Source organism: Pomacea canaliculata, linkage group LG9 (assembly GCF_003073045.1).
Source record: "Pomacea canaliculata isolate SZHN2017 linkage group LG9, ASM307304v1, whole genome shotgun sequence".
Classification (NCBI taxonomy): domain Eukaryota; kingdom Metazoa; phylum Mollusca; class Gastropoda; order Architaenioglossa; family Ampullariidae; genus Pomacea; species Pomacea canaliculata.
Window position 1 is genome coordinate 1471928 of NC_037598.1, and position 20640 is coordinate 1492567.

The window sequence follows — 20640 nt, forward strand, 5'->3', positions numbered from 1 at the left end:
AAGGTAGGAATATAGACATAATGCATGGTTGGAAATATTTGATCATACTCAGATTTGGGGGGCGGGGAGAAATCACAAGCAACAAAGAATAAATCAACTTCTGTACTTTATTAAAACACGAATCATGGAATTAAAAAAAATCAGGGAAAAAGTCCAAAGAAAGTAAAAGAAAAAAAGGGCACCTACTATACCAATATCAAATTGAGGAAAAGGAGAATTGTTGAAATTATTGCACATCAGCCGAGGCATTGCACTTCAAGTGTTTATCAAGATGACTTGTTCTCAGTAAAGTAAAATGAAATAAGCTTTAAACAAAAAGGTCAGCAAGATCTCCAAAAACTCAGTTAATACTATTACTACTTCTGAAAGAAATGTCCAATCAGCTAAGCTCAAGGAAGGAGGAAACTATTAAAAAGCAACAACAAAAAGCAGGTTTTGTCACTCGCTTGTTATGGATAACAGCCAATAATCTACAGTCAACACCTGCTGCCACATGTGACTTCAAATTCCAAGGTTCCCCAAAATGTGACAACACCTGTTAGTATGTGGATGTTAGTAGACCATGTGTCTGGTGGCATTGGGGGTGGGGAGAAATGAATGTTTTATGTGGACCCAGCAATTAAGGCTACATATCACTGTCCCAGATGAGAGCTGAACTCAGGACAGCCAACCTTCACTGTATTGATGACAGGCGCTAACCATTGCGCCACCAGAGGGTCCTGAAAATGGGGAAGGGAAGGTGCTAGGGAAGTACTTTCTTCCTCCAAGAAAAGATTTCATCACCGATCTCAAAACCTTTATATCAGTGCTTGATGGGTCTGTCTTTCAAAAACTCCGGATGGGTCTGAACTGTGTTTCCTTTGCAAAAGCTTATCATATATGGGTATAAAGCTCCATAACTAAAGTTAACAAGCACTAAAATTATTTTTAATAAAATGGCTGAGTAGGCAGGAACAATATGGAGTGAATATCTGCTCTGATTTTTGTTGTTACTGAATATGTCATAAACATAAATAACTTAAATGTGAGCAACAAGGTGCAATGTAAAAACCCAGGAAAAAAGATGGAATGAGGGACCAAAGCCATGTAAGAAGCAGGTCATGAGAACCACACCAATAATACACAAGTCAATGAAAATTGCCGTAGCATATTTCACAAACAAAAATGAAGACCATAGCAAATGTCAAAGGACAACTTTCTCTTCTAAATTAGCTGCAGTATTTGCTAATATGCCAGCCACTCCCTATCCCAGATCTGTACACTTCAGGTCTTACACTCACTATCAGATCGAAGTTTTAATGAAGCAAATGCTTTGAAACAGAAAAGGCCTGATGACCTCGCTCCTCCCCATAAAAGACAATTTTTGAAAAACCCATAGTCTACATGTTTGCATATCTATTCTATACGAACTACCACTAAGATCAAGCAATCTTGCCTTGGCACCCATATCAAAATATCTCCTTGATGATTGTAAGTGACCAGCTTGTTTATACACAAAGCACTAATTTTTACCTTCTCTTCACTTTCTAGGGTCAAGTTACTGATATTCAACATTTGAGGTCACATTTTTGACATCTAGCATTCATGTTGATGAATGATAGTTGACTTAACTAAGTTCATCAGTGTTTTACCTTACAATATATTACACCAGAGAATGTGCTCTAATAAATGACATCAAAAAACCTTGTCCATCAAGACCATAAAGTGTTACAAATGCAAATTGAAAAAAAAAATCTCATATTTTGCAATACATAAAATGAACACAGTCACAAAAGGCTGACATCTTTGGTCAGTAGAGGAAACAATCTAGAAGGCACAAAGGGAAAAGAAGCACAACACTAAATCTACATGATGTGGGCGAGATTGTAAGTCAACAAATTGTACATAATACAGAGTACATGTACTTTAAATAAGAGAATAACTTGTGATGAGACCCAAGTTTTTTGTGAAATAATTTTTAAAACTTGCTCTATGAAATGAGTATACAGGACAGGAAAGTGCTCCTTTACTATCTGAAACTTCTTTTATCCTTTCAAATATTGATGAGACTGTGTTGTTGACATTACTAAACAGCTAGTGCATTAACAGCTCATGCACAATTCAGCCAAAAATCATACACACTTAACAGGGAAGAAGTGAAAAGCCGTTGACAATTCATGATGTCGCTTGAAATGAGCAGGAACCACCACCAACAAAATGAAATCAAGCCAACCTGTACCTTGATACAGCCTGGATAACCACAAACTATATTCTCTCCATTACATTATTTGTTAAACTAAAATCTTGAGAAATGATGAAAAAATGTTCTCAATAATTTGCTTAAGGTTTGCTGAGATTTTAACTCCCTGGCAATAATGTCAAGTTAAATGTCATCTTATACTGTTTATATCCTTTCATACCTTCATCTATCCTTAACATTCTACTGGTGTATCTCATCTTTATGTTGTTCTGTGCCTCTATATGTACCTCACTGTCCACTGGCTGCTATCTTTCATTTATCATTAATGGCCTGCACAGAGAGCTATCTTGGTCTTGATGCTGCGAGTTATAAGTTCACACTATTATTATTACTTAAACAAACACATTATCAGTGGAGGAGTCTTCACAATGCACAAGCAACAAATAAATCAGACAGAAGTGGTGATGTCATTAAACTCAGAATGCAAATTTTCTTCCCTTCTTACATTTGGCACCAAAACGCAACATGAATTTCTCGTTTGTATAGCATCACATACAACAATTCTGGAGAACCTCCACAAACACCTATCACTTTCCACACACATCACACGCTAAACACCACCCAGGATGGACAAGTGTGCAACAGCTGTTGATAAAAACATTTTTTGGATTAATTTTCTGTCCAGCAAGACAAAGCTAACATTTCTGACAGTTTTCTCTCAAAGCAAAATGTATTTTATGTACAGTTTTTTTCTTGTATTCACTAACAAAAAAGCTGATTGTAACAGACTTTAACAGTACAAGCATCCACACATGCTTGTGATAAGTACACACACATATGCATGCACACACACACACAACTATAAATAGGGGCATGCATACATATACATACAGTCTGCAACATTCAAAGTTATTATACAATGTATGGACAGGTATTCACTGAACACCTTTATTTTCTACTGAACATTCAAAGAAATGGCTTGAATGCACACCTGTGATCCATCACAAGTGTACGAATGTCCATCACAGGTGCATCAGTGTCATGACAAAAAAGCCCAAGAGAAGGCTGTAAAATTAAATATATATTTTGCATTTCTCATCACAGTATAGTCTAGTTACAGAAATCCTTTTGAAACAATGTTATGAAGGAAAGAAAAGAGAGGTACGATGCAAATATGCTGGAATAGGTTATCAAAGAAATGTCAGTACTCAATGCACTAGTCTTGTGTCCCTGTCCCAATATCTAGCTATGATGTTTGTAAGTTAATCTTTTTCACAGTTTCTTCATCACAGTTTTTCCTAAATGACTAAGTTTATGCAGCCTTACAGACTTTTCATAAAAATTAGGTCTACTCTAAATGTTCATCTGTTCCTATCTGAGACTCAATGAATATATTTACAAATGATTATAAAATCTGTCATATATTCTGGACACAGAAACCACAGGAAACAGCAGCATCATGTGGCCTGCAGGTCAAACTAGGCATACATACTGTTAAGCTTTGGGCAACCAATAATGATGCAGTTCACAATTTTCCACGAACTTTTTTGTATTTTCATTGCTTAATATTTCCTGCACATCTGAGTGATAAATAAGATCACAGCTAGCATACCATTTCATGTGACATTTGTATGAGACATCACAGGCATCAACATTATTTCAGACAAATAATACTGTTAAATGCCAAGTCAGAAACTACAGGCTACCTGGGGCTCAGCTAGTTCCGACCTCTAAACAGGAGCCACATTCAAAGAAAAACCATGTTTTCCCAGAGGCATGATCCGATTCCATGCTAACAATTCTTACTATTGTTAACAAAGTGACAACATGAAGCTGTTTTGTTCTACACTGAACATTTTAAAAAATACATTTTTGATTTGGCATCTGAATTTTTTTTTCTGAAGGACTATCTTCTTGCCATCACAAAACTTTCTACAGATTCTTTAACAAAACTACTATGCTGCACTGTGCCATGAACTTTGAGTAGCCCAGGAACCCTTTATAGCAAATTGAAGAGACAAGTGGATGTCTATTCCTTGAAGTACATAAGGAGTGGAGAAGAGGCAGCTGGTAAAGGCTCTAACAAAGTAAACACCACCACCATTTCTCCCTACATGTGTTTTGGGAGCTCATTAAATTATTACTTTCTTTTAATCCACACCACAAATATAATCAGAGGTGCAACAATTTTAGAAGTGTATCACAGGAAACAGCATAATACATCAAGTCCTAGTACAAAGAAAACATAATGACATGATGCACATGAAACTGAGAATGCAAATGACAAAATACCAGATTTAACAGTAGCAAATATCTCAAAGACATCTGCCAATAGCTTATTTCTCACCCCACCTTTCAGATCAATGGGTGGGAAGGGCACCTGGTAGTAGAATGAGGTGAGTGGAACGCCATTAAAAGCACACTGCCATACAGCTCTGATATATTTATATATAGATACACCGTAACAACACTAAGGAAAATATCCGGCATCCTTTGCAGACAACACCAATTCTGATCTGATGCCATTCAGCAGTTGAAAGTGTGCAGTTAAAAGGGTTTTAAAAAAAAAACCAGCTAAGCATGAAAAATATTTTTAAATCAAAAAGACTCTTTTAAACTCATAGGAGTTGCTTTGTATATTGTTCAGCTGTGTGACAAAGGATAGTAAATAATTTGCTTATTCTATTTCTATAGTCAGGATAAGGAATGTAACTGCAGATATTTCTTAATGAATATTTTTCTGCAGTTAACATCCTTGGCATAGTTTTGTCATTTGTTTCCTGGTGGTAATTTAAAATTTTCCAGACTTAGTCACTGTCTTTGGAAAATGGTACGAGATCAGATGTGTCTTGTCGATTCTCAGCACAGAAAGCATTCAAATTTTACTTCAAGATGCTCTCTGATGTTGATATATGTACTAGTTGCACAGGAATCTGATGATAAGAATCATACTCCATTTGATTTCTATCAAGATTTGTGTTGATAAAACAAAGTTGCAGTAGCCTACATCATGACAGATTTTTTTTCTTAATGCACTTTGCTTAACTTACTCCATGTCTAACATTGGCAAAAACACTTTTGAAACATATTCAGGTAATACATTTTCAATTCTACTACTATTTATGTAGAAAAGAAAAACTATGGTTGTACCTTATATACTTTCTTTTTAGATTTGAAACTGATGAAAATTCTTACTTCCAGAGGGAAGGGTCTATTTAGAGAGAGAAAGCGATTCAATTCTGGTAAGTGCAGGACAGAAAAGAAACTACTGTTGTAGAAATATCACTTTTCTACAGCATGTGAGGGATTACTGCATCAATTGTATTTTAGAATTTTATGCTCTGTTTCACACTGGAAGCCAATAACAAAAGTGATGCAATAAAATAAATTTCTCAGGATCTAACCCAAAAATTCAAAGACTCCAAAGACATCAGAAAAATACACCACAATAACATCACAGAACTGGCTAAAGTATGCCGTACACTTTTTTTCATGATGTCTACCACACAATTTAAACATGAGAATCAACCAGCATGAAGTTTTTTTTTTAACCTACACTAGGCGCAAAATTGCATCAGTGGAAACATCTGAAATGTCTGGCCAGGCAAGCCAGAGTAGAGTCATCCCTCTCTGCCCTTGTGTCGACAGGCTGTGAATAGCGGTGAATGGTGGGCTGTGGATATGTATAAGGGTTGGGTTTATACCAAAGTCCTACCCCTTGTGAGAGAGCATTCATGGGACTAAGGTGCCGGAGGTGGTGGTGCCAGTCCAAGATAAACCAAAGTTTATCATCTGAGGTCCTGACTCAGTAACCACACTGCTACTGCTGTGGCAAAAGATGTTGCGAGAATCAGCAGTCCACTGCGAGGAATGGCTCCAGCTCCACATTTTGTGTCATCTTCCTGTGAATTGTATCAAGAGAATTGCTGTTGTGTCAAACACCTCATTTATCTTCAAACATTACAGAATAAATAAATAAGTGGATTAGCTACTGTTTTCAAGTGATTTGAAAAATACTTTTATTTCTGCACTCCTATGTGATCTGTATGGGCTGCCATTTTGGGCTTGCATCGCTTTGCCCACACAGGTTTCTCATCATCCCACATATCAAATTAGAGAGGTTCGGCCATCACTGTTTCTTTCTCTGGCTCAAGTACTTGGACTGCCCGGGCTTTGTCTCCCCATTCAGTGGGGATGCTACATGCTTTCTGGTCTGGACTTAACACCTCTTCTGGAAATACCTACTTTAATGGGTTACTCTGTTACTTTTGCCATCTTTTCCTCCCTGTGTTCCTTAATGTTCATATCAATGCTCAGTCAGTCACCCCTTAACCGGCAGCTGTGGTTTAGGGGATCACATGGATAGACTGGCAGCTGACAGGCCTGCTAATCTTGCCTATTGTGGGCAATAGTCAGCAGGTCCTGTACAGGATGATGAGTCCAGTCTTCGATCTTCATGTCAGTTCTTCCTCTGACCAGCGTGGTGTCGACTACCCTTCAAGGTGCCTTGAAAGACAATGACCAAGGAAGACCAGCTTATGTCACTTGACTGTTGAAAGTAGAGGTTCCTGGAGTCCACTGAGTGTGGCAATTTTGTTTTGTAGCAGAGAGGTGGGGGTTGTGGTGCGACGACAACAAACTTCTAACACTCAAAGGTATGCGACCCTTTAATACACGGGCTTGTACAATGGCCACAGAGGTGCTAAAAGTCAGGTCTGTCTCTTCTCTATCGCATGTCTGTGCTCCCTCTCTCTGATCCGCTGATGTTTCCTCCTGGTTTCCTCTCAGCTCTGCCCTTATATATCTCTCGGAGGGCTAACTTTCCACAATGCTCCTATACTGCCGGGGCAATTAGCAGCTTTAACCCCAACCAATCACTGCCGAGTATCCTCATTCACGATGGCTCAGCAGGTCCTGCCAACAATAATCATCCGCTGGCCCTGCCAAAAACTAACAACAAACACCGGCCTACCAGCCCTCTACGCGTATAAAACTTTTGGTTCTCTGTTCTTTTTATGAGATCTGGAGCAGCCTCCTCAGGCACTTGTTCTCAAATGCCTGGATTCTCCTTTCCATTTCTGCAAGCAGAGTCCACGTGTCACATGCACAGAGCAGGATCAGCACTACCAGAGATTTGTACAGCATGTACATGGTAAATAACCTTATCTTACGGCTCTGCCAGATCCTATCTAGCCTAGCCATTGCTGCCGTTGTCGTTGAGATCCTGAAGCAAATATCTGGAGTGAAACTGCTGACCTTGGAGAGGGTGGCTCCAAGTACTTGAAGCTACTGACCTCTTCGAGCTGCACCCCAATCATAGAGATCTCTGCTTTACTGCTGCCATTGACCTTATCTTTGCTCTTTTCAGTGTTGGTCCCCATTCCATATACATTTGAACTGTCTGTCATTCTGTTGGTGAGGTCTTGCAGTTCTTTATTAGTACCTGCTAACAAATCTTAAACATCACCAGTGATAGGGGACATCCTTGATGTATGCTTACTGTGGTTCAGTAGTAATATGCTATTTGGTTGTGCTATATTACTGTACTCGTTGAGCTATTGTACAGCATATTTGATGTCTTGAATGACACCTTCTTCAATGATGAATTTTTGTATTACATGCCATAGTCCCTCATGCCAGACTCTGTCAAATGACTTTTTAAAATCAATGAAGTTGTGGTCGAGATTCCGCTGATACTGAAGATGCTTTTCTATGAGAATGCAACAGTGGAAGATCTGCTCAACATCTGTGCTTTCATGTGGGCTGAAGCCAGCCTGTTCTTCTGCTAGCAGCTCTTCTCCCCAGACTGTTGTTGATGCAGTTCTGTGTGACCTTCAGCAAGACATTACTTGGGTGGCTGATAAGACTTATGATTCTGTGGTTCTGGCACTGTTTTATGTTTCCTTTTTTGGGAAGGGTTATGATTAAAGACTGCATCCATTTTTTGGGCCATTCTTAGCATTGCCAGACTCTTTGGCATAGGACAGTCAGGGCCTTTGTAGTTTCTTCCCCACTCTGCTTGAACAGCTCAGCTAGCACATAACGCCTGGCAACTTTCCTCCCTTAAGACTGTGTGCAGTTCTTTCAACCTCTTCCCATAGGACTGGTTGGTTTGCAAGGTCACTGTCTCTAGCCTGGTTGTTTTTGGAGGATGCTGGAGTCAGTCTTCAGCTGGAAGTTGTACAGGTCTTTGCAGTACTCAGTTCATCGGTTGAGTACAGCATTGCTTTCTGTGAGAAGATGGCCAATACTGTCTTCAATGACTGAGGTCTTGTGCTGATCCGTCTTAGTAAGTGTCTACAGAAGTTGGTAGGCCTTTTTGCTTTCACCTCGTGTCATTCCATCCTCTATGTCCCTGCACTGGCTCTCGATCCAATTCTCCCTAATTGCCTTCATTCTATTTTTGATGGGACGGTTCACTTGTTTGTATTTGATAACTGCTTTGGGTTTGCTTTTCTTTTCTCTCTTCATGGCCCTCCTTTGGTCACAGATCTAGAATGTCATCCGTGACCCATGGCTGTCTCTTTGCTTATGTTACCCTAGAACCTCCTCGGCTGTTGACAGTAACACCTCTGTGATATTTCAAGCAAGGGTGTCTACATCACAGTCCACTTGTTCCAGTGCCGCTTATTTTCCTCCAACTGTGGCCTTGAAGACTTCTGCAACATTTGGGTCTTGCAACTTCTCCAAATCAAAGCGAATTCGGGGAATTTTTTAGAGACGCTTCGCTTTCAGCTTCAGGTTTGTTTGAACAAGGTCATGGTCGCTACCTATGCACCTTAGTTCGTCCTTGTCTTGGCCTTGTTGATTCTGGATTTGAAGTATCTCAGCAGCAGGATATAGTTGATTTGATTATGGATCAATCCGTCTGGTGAGTGCCATGTGGCCTTCCTTGATTTTTTTGTGGGAATATAAGGTATTGTCTAAGGTGAATCTCTGGCTCTATGCAAATTCTAGAAGTCTGATGCCCCTGTAGTTGGTTTTGCCAAGGCCAAATTTGCCCACAGTTATTGTTGATTGCTGGTAGGCCTCTGGGCTGACCTCGGCATGCCAGTCACTGAGTACAACATGGATGTTCACTGTGCATGTATGTATGTTTGGCTGATTGTGATGCCCCTTGTATCTTCTAAAGGGCACTGAGCTCACCTCCACCTGGGGAAATGCACTATATAAATATTATTATTATATGCATCTCAGCAATCAAAACCACTTCAAATGATATAACATCACCAAGAGATGCTGTAAACATATTTACATCACCTTTTAAAAAAAATTATGAGGTAGCTGACTGCCTAAAATACTTTTTACAAGGCCAATGGAGACCCTGTGCAACATGCAGTAGGATCATAGTCACAGCAGCCACTAAGAGAAGTTTACTTACATTAGGATCATGATCATAGCAGCCATATGACAGTACTCGCTTGCGAGGATGCATGGAGAGGTTGCAGATTATAGACTTTTCTTCCTCATCGTCGATGGCCTGTGGGCCATGCAAGACAACTTTATTCATTTCTGGACAACCTTCGCAGGGCTTTCCCGTTACAACAAACATCAGGTTGGTCTTGGGTTGAATCATAACCATGCGAATTTCCCTGATAATGTAAGAATATAACAGAACAGTGACTCGCTAACATCACAGCTTTGTAAGTAGAAATCACCTGATAAGCAAAGACAGCACATTAAACAAATTTTTTAATGAAAAAGCAATAATTGTAATTAAAAAAAGGTCAAACACAGCACACAATTTCACAGTCAATGGTAACTTAATGGTTTGTTGTTTTGTATCAAAATTTGCAAAACAAAAATTCACATAATGAATTTTAATCACTCAATCTTTGCCTGCACTTACTCTGTGCTTCCAAGCTACATGTAGTGGAAAAATGTGATTCTAAAAATGTTCCAATATGTAAAGCGCAGTAGATGTGACTGGGGGTAATATAAAAGATCTTCAACAGATGATTGGTAAAAGTCACAATAGCTCTTCACTTCTTATTGCAGTGGTGAGAAAATCTTAACTGTTAAGCTTCTTCATTAAGAGAAAAAAAAACTTACAGGTATAATGTTTAGAAACTGTTGTCATTACTGTTTGTCATATCTAGTGTTGACCTTTTAGGAAGCCAGGAGGGCCATAAGAAACTGCTCTGACTGTTCTTAATTTGTGGCAGGTCTAAAATTGCCTCTTCACAGACTGATAAAAGTTTTCTTTATTGGGATCTACAGTCCTGTCAGCTTGACTGCTCACTTTCTTGCTGTTTTTGCCCACAGATTTGTGTTGTGCTTTGTGTCTGCTGTTGATGTGTCCTTCAGTTATGCCACTTGCTATTTGTTGGATTGTTTTCCTGCATCAGCACATTGCTGCATTTTTCTATGGACCACTTTAATGACTAGCGGTCTCAACTGTCCTATCTTTCACTGCTTTGCTGTTGGATCTGCCAGCAGCATACATTTATGTCTCTTTTTGGCAACTATTCAAGGATTTTCTCGATTGTTGATGCAACTGCTTAGCTGACCATTTTTTTTTTATAGTTTTTTTCCTTGTTACACAACGAGGAGCATAGGGCCGCAAAACCACCTCGCCAGCGGACCCGATTTTGGGCACCCCACCTCAGTCGGGCCCATCAGGTTTCGATGTCTTTTGATTCATTCTCTACTGTTCTTTTTTAAGTCTGCTTTGGTCTAATCATCTTTGTGCAAGCTGGAAATTAATAGCCATATGCTCTGTAATCTCATGTCGCTATTGTGACTGACACATGAATTACCATTTGCAGTTTTGAGTTCAAGTGCATCTATATTTTCTGCTAATTCCATATGCCACCTTAATTATCTTTATCACTTGCACTGTCTGCCATTCTTTTTTTTTGTGAACTGCCCTGGGATGCCTTGTTTGAAAGTTCTTTTGTTGTTGTGTTTATGGCTGTTAATGAGTCATTCTGTTTGGTGACATTCTTTGATCTGTGCATTATGTGCATATTATCTGTATTTGTCTTTCTATTGTCAAGCACACTAAGCCTTAAGTACGGAAATGTGCTATATAAATTTCCATTATTAACATTATGTGTGTGGAAAAGATGTGTATACATATAAATGTCAAATTACCTTGTGCAATTTAAGCAGGAGATACTGTCTGTGAAATTGCTCATGCCTGGCTGAAAGTAATACTGATGTGTAGCTTTCGAGCAGTCCTTTTCCTCATCGCCATCAGAGTCAGTGTCAGCTAAAACATGGGGACAAGACTGTGACGTCATGACTTTTGGATGTCTCAATAAAACATTATAGTGACCAGACTGTGACAAGTCATGATTACTTTGTCTCAGTAAAACATCATGGTGACAAGACTGTGACACATTTTGACTAACTTTGAATTAGTTGTTGAGATCTTGAGAAATTTTTTCTATACCTATTTCTTCTGTATACTGTAAACTTTATATAAAATAAAATACACAGTATACAAATGTGTTCTCAATATTCCAGAATTGTGCATGTTTGTATCTCAAGCTTGGTACATCAAATTCAAGCAAGACTGAATGCATTTATCACGATATGGTGGCAAGCAGCTGAAAGGGTAACAAGCACTATCATTGTAATAATAAAATACCACCATAATCTACCAGCCATGATGAGGATATTAAGGATTTGTCTTTCAGCTGTAAATCAACTAACAACTGATGGCATGAGAATCAAACTTACCATAAGCATCACTGCTTCCAAAAAGCCACCTGTAGACAAAAAAATACAAATGTGACACTTGTCTCTAAGAAAAAGGAAAGTCTACCACCAAGACTCAACACAGCTAAAATAAAAAGGAAAAATTAATTCACATTTTCAAAAAGAAATTTACTCTATCCGCACATAAGAAAGGTAAACATTCCCACAGCCTTCTCTAATGCCCTATCGATCATTTTGTGATTTTACCAGTCATACGTTCGTGTTCAACATGTTTAGGACCTCATCATCACTTTAAAAACTCTGCCTTCAGTATATTAACAAAACTTTCTATCTACTGCCATCGTACACTGTATCCCTGCCTTCAAGATATTAATAATAATAATGAGCATTTCTAAGTAAGAAAGCTACAAACAGGCCAATTCTAAATAAACTTACATGCCAACATCCATACACAAATGTACCCATACAACAGACACCCCCACAGAATTAATACAGACACACATTATGCTAGCAGAAGGGTGACGTTGCTTTTGAAAAAATGTCTTAAGTTCTGAGTAAATTAAGAAATATTAAAAAAACTTTCTTCATACTTTCAGGGTATACTGTAACTTACTGGTAGATATTGAAGTTCATATAAGCCCTGTAGAAACAGTCAAGAAGTGAAAATAATCATACAGCATAGAAAATCACAAATACTTGTTCAAAGATCATAAAGAAAATTTTGATAAAATTTTGGTAAAATTATTTTCAAAGTGTTTTAAATAACATGATTAAGATGCATTCAAAGACTGGCAAATCTTTTTCAATATTTAGTGTTAAAATACATACCACGATATCTTAGAGGTCCACCAATTCACAGATAACACCTCATACAGCACGTTTAATGTGGGCTATGTACAGAAAACATACACAAATCTGTAAAAATGCCAGCAGACACAAGTGACTAAGTTAACCACTAAGATTAAAACGATTCTTTCAATGAAAGTACCAAGCGAGAGAGACAAAAATGTCAACAAACTGCTGTATAACTTAAAAAAAACAAAACTAACCAATACAATAAAAAATAAACACAAGTGACCAATAAACTATAAATAACTACAACAAATTAAACAATAATACATAACAACAAACTGACCACAAAAAATGACCGATGCCCTGCACTTGTCTCTTTCTGCAGGACTTTACACACAGACTGGAAGTCATACTGAGTCACACTGTAATGAAACAAGCTTCATTAAAGTCATTTGTTTACATATGAAAAGGTAACATAATTAAACATATTGATACATTAGATCAGTGATGCCCAACCTTTTTCGGCCTGCGGGCCATATACATTTCCGGCATGCGTGTCACCGGCCGCTTCACCGCAAAAATACAAAAAAAGAAAAAAAAATAGAGCAGATACCATTTTTATTACAAACAAGTTGTACTTACCATTAATTATGTAGCAATTAGTGGGATATTTGAAGTTGTTTACCCGAAACCAACTTCTGAATGTCCGGCTGCATTGTAGAGACACCAAGTCGGAGCACTGAATCGAAATGCTCGTCCATCGAAAAAAAGATTGAGAGACGCCCCTACGTGGGGATAAATACTTCATCTTCCTTTTTTTCGTTTTTTTAGGTCTTTTTTCAGTACTAACATGCCGATTTCCTGCACTGAGGGCAGAAGTTTCGCGGGCCGGATGGCACCGCATCGTGGGCCGGATGGCACCGTGTCGCGGGCCGGATATGGCCCGCGGGCCGTAGGTTGGGCATCCTTGCATTAGATGAATTGGAAAAACTGTTGCCATATGCCTGTTTTCAACTGCATGTTATAATGCCTCCTCCAATATTTATTGTGCAATCACAGGCAAAAATCTTATGAACAAAGAATTCATTCTGCCTACTAACAAATGCATCAAGGTAAATAAAACAGAGATGCTTCATCTTCCCATGTCTGCTAAATTAAATCTGGCTTGTTGTAAGGTTGATCAAATGCTTTTGTTTGTGGTGCCTACTAGCTCTTGAACATTTTAAACATATTGAGCGGAGCTGCTGTGACACTGAATTCTTCTTTATGAGTTATCATGATCAGTAGAATCCATCTTGACTAGCTATCATTTTTGGTAGTAATAATTCTCAGCTGATAACTACTGCTTTTTCTACAAGTTCAATTATATCAGACAATAAGGCTACCTTAAGAAAGGATGGTGGAAAAGAGAAAGGATGAGATGGTGGCATTGAGAGAGGATGAGATTGTGGCGCTAAGAGGCAGGATGAGATGGTAGCATCAAGAGAAAGGACGAGATGGAACCAAGAGAGAGGATGAGATGATAGCGCTGAGAGTGAGGGGAGTTGAAGGAAGAAGATATGCGCACAAATTCACCTGCGATACACACTGTTGTTATAGAAGAAATTCCACAGCTGTGGATCCACTTCCCCAAGGAATTTGCCCAGCTGATCCTAAAAAAACAAAACAAAACAAAACAAAAAATATATATCTAAACAAACAAATGAATCGACTGCACCAGCCTCAAAGATCTACATACCTACTTAAGTCTTTCGCTGCGCGTAGCCCAGCGGTGGGCTCACAAACGGCTCCTTAGGCTTGCGCGTAGCCCACCGGTGGTACACGCATTGTTGTATTTTTTAAAGACACGCACAACTCGTAAATGAACGAATACACAAGGGAGAAAACACGGGAACCTTTAGGACTTGTTCCTCCAACGATTGCTTCCCTTTAAAGGCTGAAAAATTCAACCAATCAGGTGTTACCTCGTGTTTTCTGCCTCCACTGTATAGTTTGTTTACACGTGAGCGCCATATTGACATTTTTTTGGTTCGCTCGATTTGACGTGGATTTGTACTCAAACAACAGAAAATGAGAAGAAATCAGTAAGTAATATTAAATTCTAATGCATATTCTAATAAAATGTGATATTGTTTTTTACTTTATGCTTGTATATATCATGTAAAAAAAATTTCTTTAATTCGTGACGTGTGACATTCCGATCGGGTTGTGAAATCTAAAATGTTACTATCTTTGATGTGAGCTTACTACAAGAAATCAGAGCCTATAATTCTTGAAATTAACACCACGCAAATGTTTTTAAAATGCTCTTTTAAACGGCGTATCACATATGTTTGTCTTTTTTGTAGTTTAACAGATATAATTTTTTAACACGGGTGAAAATTTGAAAATTTCGTGAAAAATTCAATTACACCTACCTAATTTGCTTTGGATTACCTAAAAAGTGACTGTTTATGCAGGATTCAAATGTAAACATTTTTGTTCCACACAGTTTGATCTCTTATTATTAGTTTAAATTGTTTTTCTAACTTTTACAGTTATTTTTTTATGATTTTTTTAAAATTGGTCAATTTCCATGCGCAAAGCGTATAGGAGCTAGTAGAAGCCTTACGCAGCGGATGAGTTATGGTCACAACATTTTGAATATACATATAGCGGGGCTTGGAAGGGATCTGGTGTTGGACACAATCCATCAGCTAAGGCTTATCACAGAAAAGCAGCTGGTACTGTAAAATGAGTAACTGCTGAGAACTGTAAAAGGTAAAATCTGAACCCAACATACCTGATCCTATCTTTGGTAATATCCAGAATGCCAAGAGTTGTCAGTCGTGGTTGTATGTCTGTGTGTAGTAGTGTGTACAACTAGAAAGCATGGTGAAAGTGCAGAGGAGCTCCCCTCACAGCATTAGAGAGCTAATTAGAGAGCTAAGCAAATGAATTACATTCCTGACTAGATGATTTTAGATTTTTTTAGATTTACTCCTTGTTACTCCTCAAGGAGCATAAGGCCTGAACACCTCGCCAGCGGAACAAGTTTTGGGCAGTGCCAGTGCCCACCTCAGTTGGACCCATGTGGTTCCGACGTCCTTTGCCTCGCTCTCTACTGTTCTTTTCCAAGTCTGCTTTGGTCTCCCAACTCTCCTCTTCTCCTGATGGTTCCAGTCAAGTGCCTGCCTGGCAATGGTGTCAGCTGGTTTGCGCAGGGTGTGTCCTATCCAGCCCCATTTGCGCTTTTTGATGTCTTTGCTAGTGGCATTCTGGTTGGTTCTTTTCCACAGGCCTTTCGCTTGTCACTTTTGTAGAAGGTTCTGATGTTCCAGGCCCCTATCCTGGTCCTTGCCTTGGTCATCAAAAGATGAGCCGGTGAGCTGGCTTCCCTAAGGCTTTCGCCAGCATGCATCATAAGCTCTTCTAGAGAGGAATCTTCCTGAACAGGCCAGTGGTACTGTTGAGGTTTCTGTAACACCTTTTATTTTTCTTTTTTTACATTAGTGGGTTGTTAGCCCAAAGCAAAACCCCGAACCTGGAGGGCCAGGGTGCAATATTTTAGTCTGGCCTCTTCCCTGACAGGCCTGTTCATCTTGGTTAGACCTGTCAGGAGCAAAAGTCTCCTGCCAACATAGCTCTGTGGATCAACAAGGTGTACAAGCCACCACACCATTACAAGGTAAGCTGCACCAATTGGTGGTGGCCTGACTATCCCTATGCGCATCGTACTGTCAACGTTATCTAGGCCCTATATAGGTTACCTATATTGACGGGGGAGAGTACTCTTACCAACCAAGGGCCATAACCCCTAATAATGGCACGTGACTTTTAGCCAATGTACTACATGATCGGAACTGCGCGCCATTTGCAAAGCTGTGTTTCTACACTTTTCGCAAAAGGAATTATAATTAAGCTTCTTCAGCCGTCAATTCCAATACTGATACATGTGTTGGACTCTTCAATAACAGTATGTATAATTTATATACTCTAAATTAGCATAGTTATTGAGATTTTAGTTCCAAGTTCAGTGCAGAATATTAGGCTAAGAGAAGAAAGATTAGAGTACACATTAACGCAATAAATGCACAAGTTTTCCAGAGAGAAGTAGAAATCAGGCCCAGCAGTTCTGAAAGCTTGCAATTTGATAATTCTTTAGCCGTTAGCGATGCAGAGAATTCGGAGCTGTCAGAATTTCCTCAAATAAATTGCGATTACGAAAGTGTAGGTCACGAACTTTACGATTCGAAAGCAACAGAATTTCGACAGTTCCTTCTGTTTACTGGTATAGTAGCGTTAAAAGTATCGATTCAGACAAATTAACTTTAATGGCATTTTCTCTACAACAAATGGTAATGACTGTATGATGGTCAATAATTTATTTTACTGTTATTCTAGATAGCTGGCTGCTGGCATTTAAAGATGAAAGTGGTCACAGGATGTGCAACTGGCCATCACAATCTGTTGAACCAGATGCAAGCTTCATTAATTAGAGCTATAAAGCCAGATTCCTCATGTTCTATGCTTCCAGTTCTCCTGCACAAGTCATTAAGTAAGTGCAATTTATTTTTTGATTCCTAATATTCATAATTAATTCTTGTGCAGAAGAAAATTTATGAACTGTTTGAACTCTATAACATGTCATTACGGCACAAACAGTGTAACTTTGGTTGTGATTTTGCCCTATAAGAGTGAAAGGGACTAAAGTACTTGATTATATTAAAGTGAAATTTATGCTGTGCTTTTGGTCTTGATTTGTGACATCTAATTAGCACCTTTGCCTTCACGCCTCCAGCGCCCCTTGTCTGGTGTTCATCCTGCCAGCACAGGGACCCCCAACCCCTTGGAAGGTAATTTGAAGTCATTTTGTTCATAATCATTTTAACATTTTGTTTGTTCTTACCCTCGGCCAAGACTTTTGAACAGCGTTTTTGTGAAATATAACTAAAGTGCAAAATCCCAGGCTTCTTTTGCCATAGTGAAAAAAATTGAAATAAATAAGGATCACTATTTTACATGTTTTCTGCTATTGCATTTGTTGGTTCCAGGTAAACAAGATAAACTACAGAAAGCTGTACAGCATATACTGTCTCTTCTGGAAGAGATGAAAACTGACGTGAAAGACGTGAAAAATAGGCTTGCGCAGATGGAGTGCCAAACCCAAGAAAAGGAGCTGACATCTGACACAAGGGTTACAGTTTCCCTTAAAATCTTCAGAGGATGTAGAATATCTCAAGTTGGATTTAAAGGCAGATCCAGGAAAACGTGCACGCTTGGTATGTACTCTATTCTGATTTGTTAGGAGTCAAGTGTCTGTGTGCTATTCCCTTTAAAGGTTTTCATAGCATTATGTTGTATAATGTCTGCAGTACTAAAAAGTAACAAAAGCATTGTTATGGTGGCATGAATTACAGCTGATAATAAATTTTCTGTAACCACTTTAGCTTGGTTACGAAGAAAAATATGAAACTTCCTTAATGGTTTTCATCCATATTTTGGTCTTATAATACTAGTTCTCATAACATGTATCATGATACTGACCACAGCAAGTTTTATTATAAAAAAGGATGTTTGTTTATTTTTGTCTGTTTCCAGGAATGCTATTTGGCGATGAAGGGAGGCTTAAACTTAAAGCTCGTGGTCAAGAGTATACTGTCTGTGCTATTTTCAACACAATTAGCCCGGTGTTACAACTATAACGGCCTGAAGGGAAAGAAGGGTCTGAAAAACCACCCCTTTATTTTAAGAACAGTTCAGGGTAAGGATTTAAATATTTGACTTTGTGTTTTCATGAGTCATTGAGAAAAAATATTTCAGTGTGGTCGAATTACATTGCAAATTTTAAAATATGTACACATGTTTATGCAATGTCTGGTCCTTTTAATCAGCTGGTTAATACTGTGTAGAAAGGGATTAAGATGACAGTTTATGGATAGAGTTCTCCTGCCTATAGAAATTCTAACTGAAATTCAAATGCAGCTCCACTTGTTTCTGTTTATAACGCTTTAAAATTTTTATGCCACTTTACATATCTTTATAATTTGCTTGTACCTTTCTTTATTTCACCATATATTCTGGATTTTTAATTTCAGCGACATACAATTAAATGCTTATTTTTATGCAGACTTCATATTCTTATATTTGTTCTATTTTTAGATGCTGCAAGAAAAAGTTATCCTGATGCTACGGAAGTGGAACTGCAAGTTTAGATTTCGAGATGGCTGACTGGGGCGAGAGATCGCGAAAATGGGAGAAAAGAAAGACTTTTAAAGCCTATAAATAATTCTGGGGTTGAGGGTGAATTACAGGAGAATTAAAGCTGTAAAAATTTCAACCGATATTTGTCTGGAAAACTCTGACATAAACCTGTACAGGTCAATGCTTTAAGAATTTGTGTAAATAATCATTTTTTTAATTAACAGTTAAATAAACATCAGTAAACAAAAAGTTATGTTTGTTTTTTGTAACATTATGGATTTTTTATGAACGTTTTTGCTGTTTCTTATGCAATCATTGCAAGACACTCATTATTAATCCATTTATTTTGCATTTATAGGGTTATGTTGATGTATTTGATATTTTTTGCAAATCAGAATACACCAAAATACCTAAAATTACCAATAGCAGCTGAAAAAGTGATCTGGGATTTATATGGGATTTGCCCATATTGCCTATATGGAAAATCCATATAAGACCCATGGTTAGCCCGTTTGCGCTTTCTACGTTAGGACCTATATAGGTTTACCATATGCCCCCTAGATTCTGCTATATAGGGTCAACGTGGGTCCATGTGGGTCCTGTTTTCTAATGCTGATTGGGATATGAGGTGAAAGGAATGTCCTGTGTCCAGCGCCTGAGTTATGTAAATTTAGTTACCTTCCCCTCTACAATAAATACAAGCTCCCATCTAATAGAGGAGTAAGCCCACGTCAAATCTTTGTGGTATGTTGTATGAAAGGACACCTGTGGGACAGAGTGTGCTGACAGTGCAGTCAGTAACCTTGTGACGTCGTGTATCCGACCCTGACACTATGTTTTGCTTATCATTAAAGGAATAATATTTTGATTGCAGATTAATAAACAGACTGGGTCATGCTGTTGAGAAGCACTGAGAAATGTTTAAAAGCTTGCTCCACATATGAATCAAGTTATGAAATATGGGACAAGGTGAAGGTTAATTAGGGTTTGAAGAGAAGAGGCATCTTTTGAAGGGTTGCGAATGGGGCTTTGAAGGGAAGAGAGGTGTTTCAACTTGGGCTTTAAAGGGAAAAGAGGTGTTTTAGTGGATTATGTTAGGGCTGAAAATGTAAAAACCCAGATTGCTGCTATTGGGGCGGGAAAATTGTAGGTAGTCTTCTGAAAACCCACAAGGGGCCGATACAGATTCTGCCGGGCTGGGAGTGTAACATCCCTAAAGAGGTCTATTTCTCAGCCTGTAAAGGCGCCCTTTTGGGGCCACTGGAGCTACAACACATTCAAGAACTAGAATACATAGACACATAAACATTTGCAAGCATATTTACACACATTTGCAGGTACAAATATGAGCACTCACCTTTGACAGGTGTTCCTCTTGATTAGAACTAACAACAAATCCTCCATCATCCACCAAGTAACAGTAGATGTCATCCACATCACCACAAGTTAAAAGATTATTCACTCGTGAAATTGATGAGTTCTCTGATGAATTGACCATAAAGTCCTTGATGACACGTCCATCCAGCATGGCTCCCACCACTGTCACAAAATAACACACTCCACAGATATTATGCCAGAGGTGTCACTGGCACAATACAACAAATTACACAACAGAATTTATGTTAGTAGATGTTAGCAGATTTTCACCTAATCTCCCAGTACTCCCCTTCTGGAGCAACATAAATACAGGTTGTTTTTTTAACAGGTGTGACCAAATAAAATTCTACACTGTTTCTACACATTTTCTAACTTTTTTTTTCTTTTCGCACTTCTTCCATTTCTCTTCCATTTCTCGATGTCACTGGCAACATACAAATAAA

General features: G+C 38.5%; 1 protein-coding gene and 1 long non-coding RNA gene across 7 annotated transcripts in view; one reads left to right on the top strand and one right to left on the bottom strand.

The window, feature by feature from the left end:
• Window positions 1–93: 93 nt before the first annotated feature.
• LOC112571742 (voltage-dependent calcium channel subunit alpha-2/delta-2-like) overlaps window positions 94–20640 on the bottom strand; it is a 62604-nt gene continuing 42057 nt past the window's right edge. For all 6 annotated transcript variants that reach the window (XM_025250996.1, XM_025250997.1, XM_025251001.1 and 3 more), the window contains 9 exons: window positions 20178–20359; window positions 14213–14289; window positions 12981–13059; window positions 12674–12735; window positions 12459–12485; window positions 11867–11895; window positions 11276–11393; window positions 9561–9771; window positions 94–6081 (listed from right to left, as the gene is read on the bottom strand). In XM_025250996.1, the coding sequence (XP_025106781.1) occupies window positions 5968–6081; window positions 9561–9771; window positions 11276–11393; window positions 11867–11895; window positions 12459–12485; window positions 12674–12735; window positions 12981–13059; window positions 14213–14289; window positions 20178–20359 (899 nt within the window). In that variant the 3' untranslated portion in view covers window positions 94–5967. The remainder of the gene's footprint in view (window positions 6082–9560; window positions 9772–11275; window positions 11394–11866; window positions 11896–12458; window positions 12486–12673; window positions 12736–12980; window positions 13060–14212; window positions 14290–20177; window positions 20360–20640) is intronic.
• Window positions 17176–19452, top strand: LOC112571745. Its single transcript, XR_003100877.1, has 4 exons — window positions 17176–17472; window positions 17671–17898; window positions 18218–18380; window positions 18779–19452. It is a non-coding gene; the product is annotated as an uncharacterized LOC112571745 (long non-coding RNA).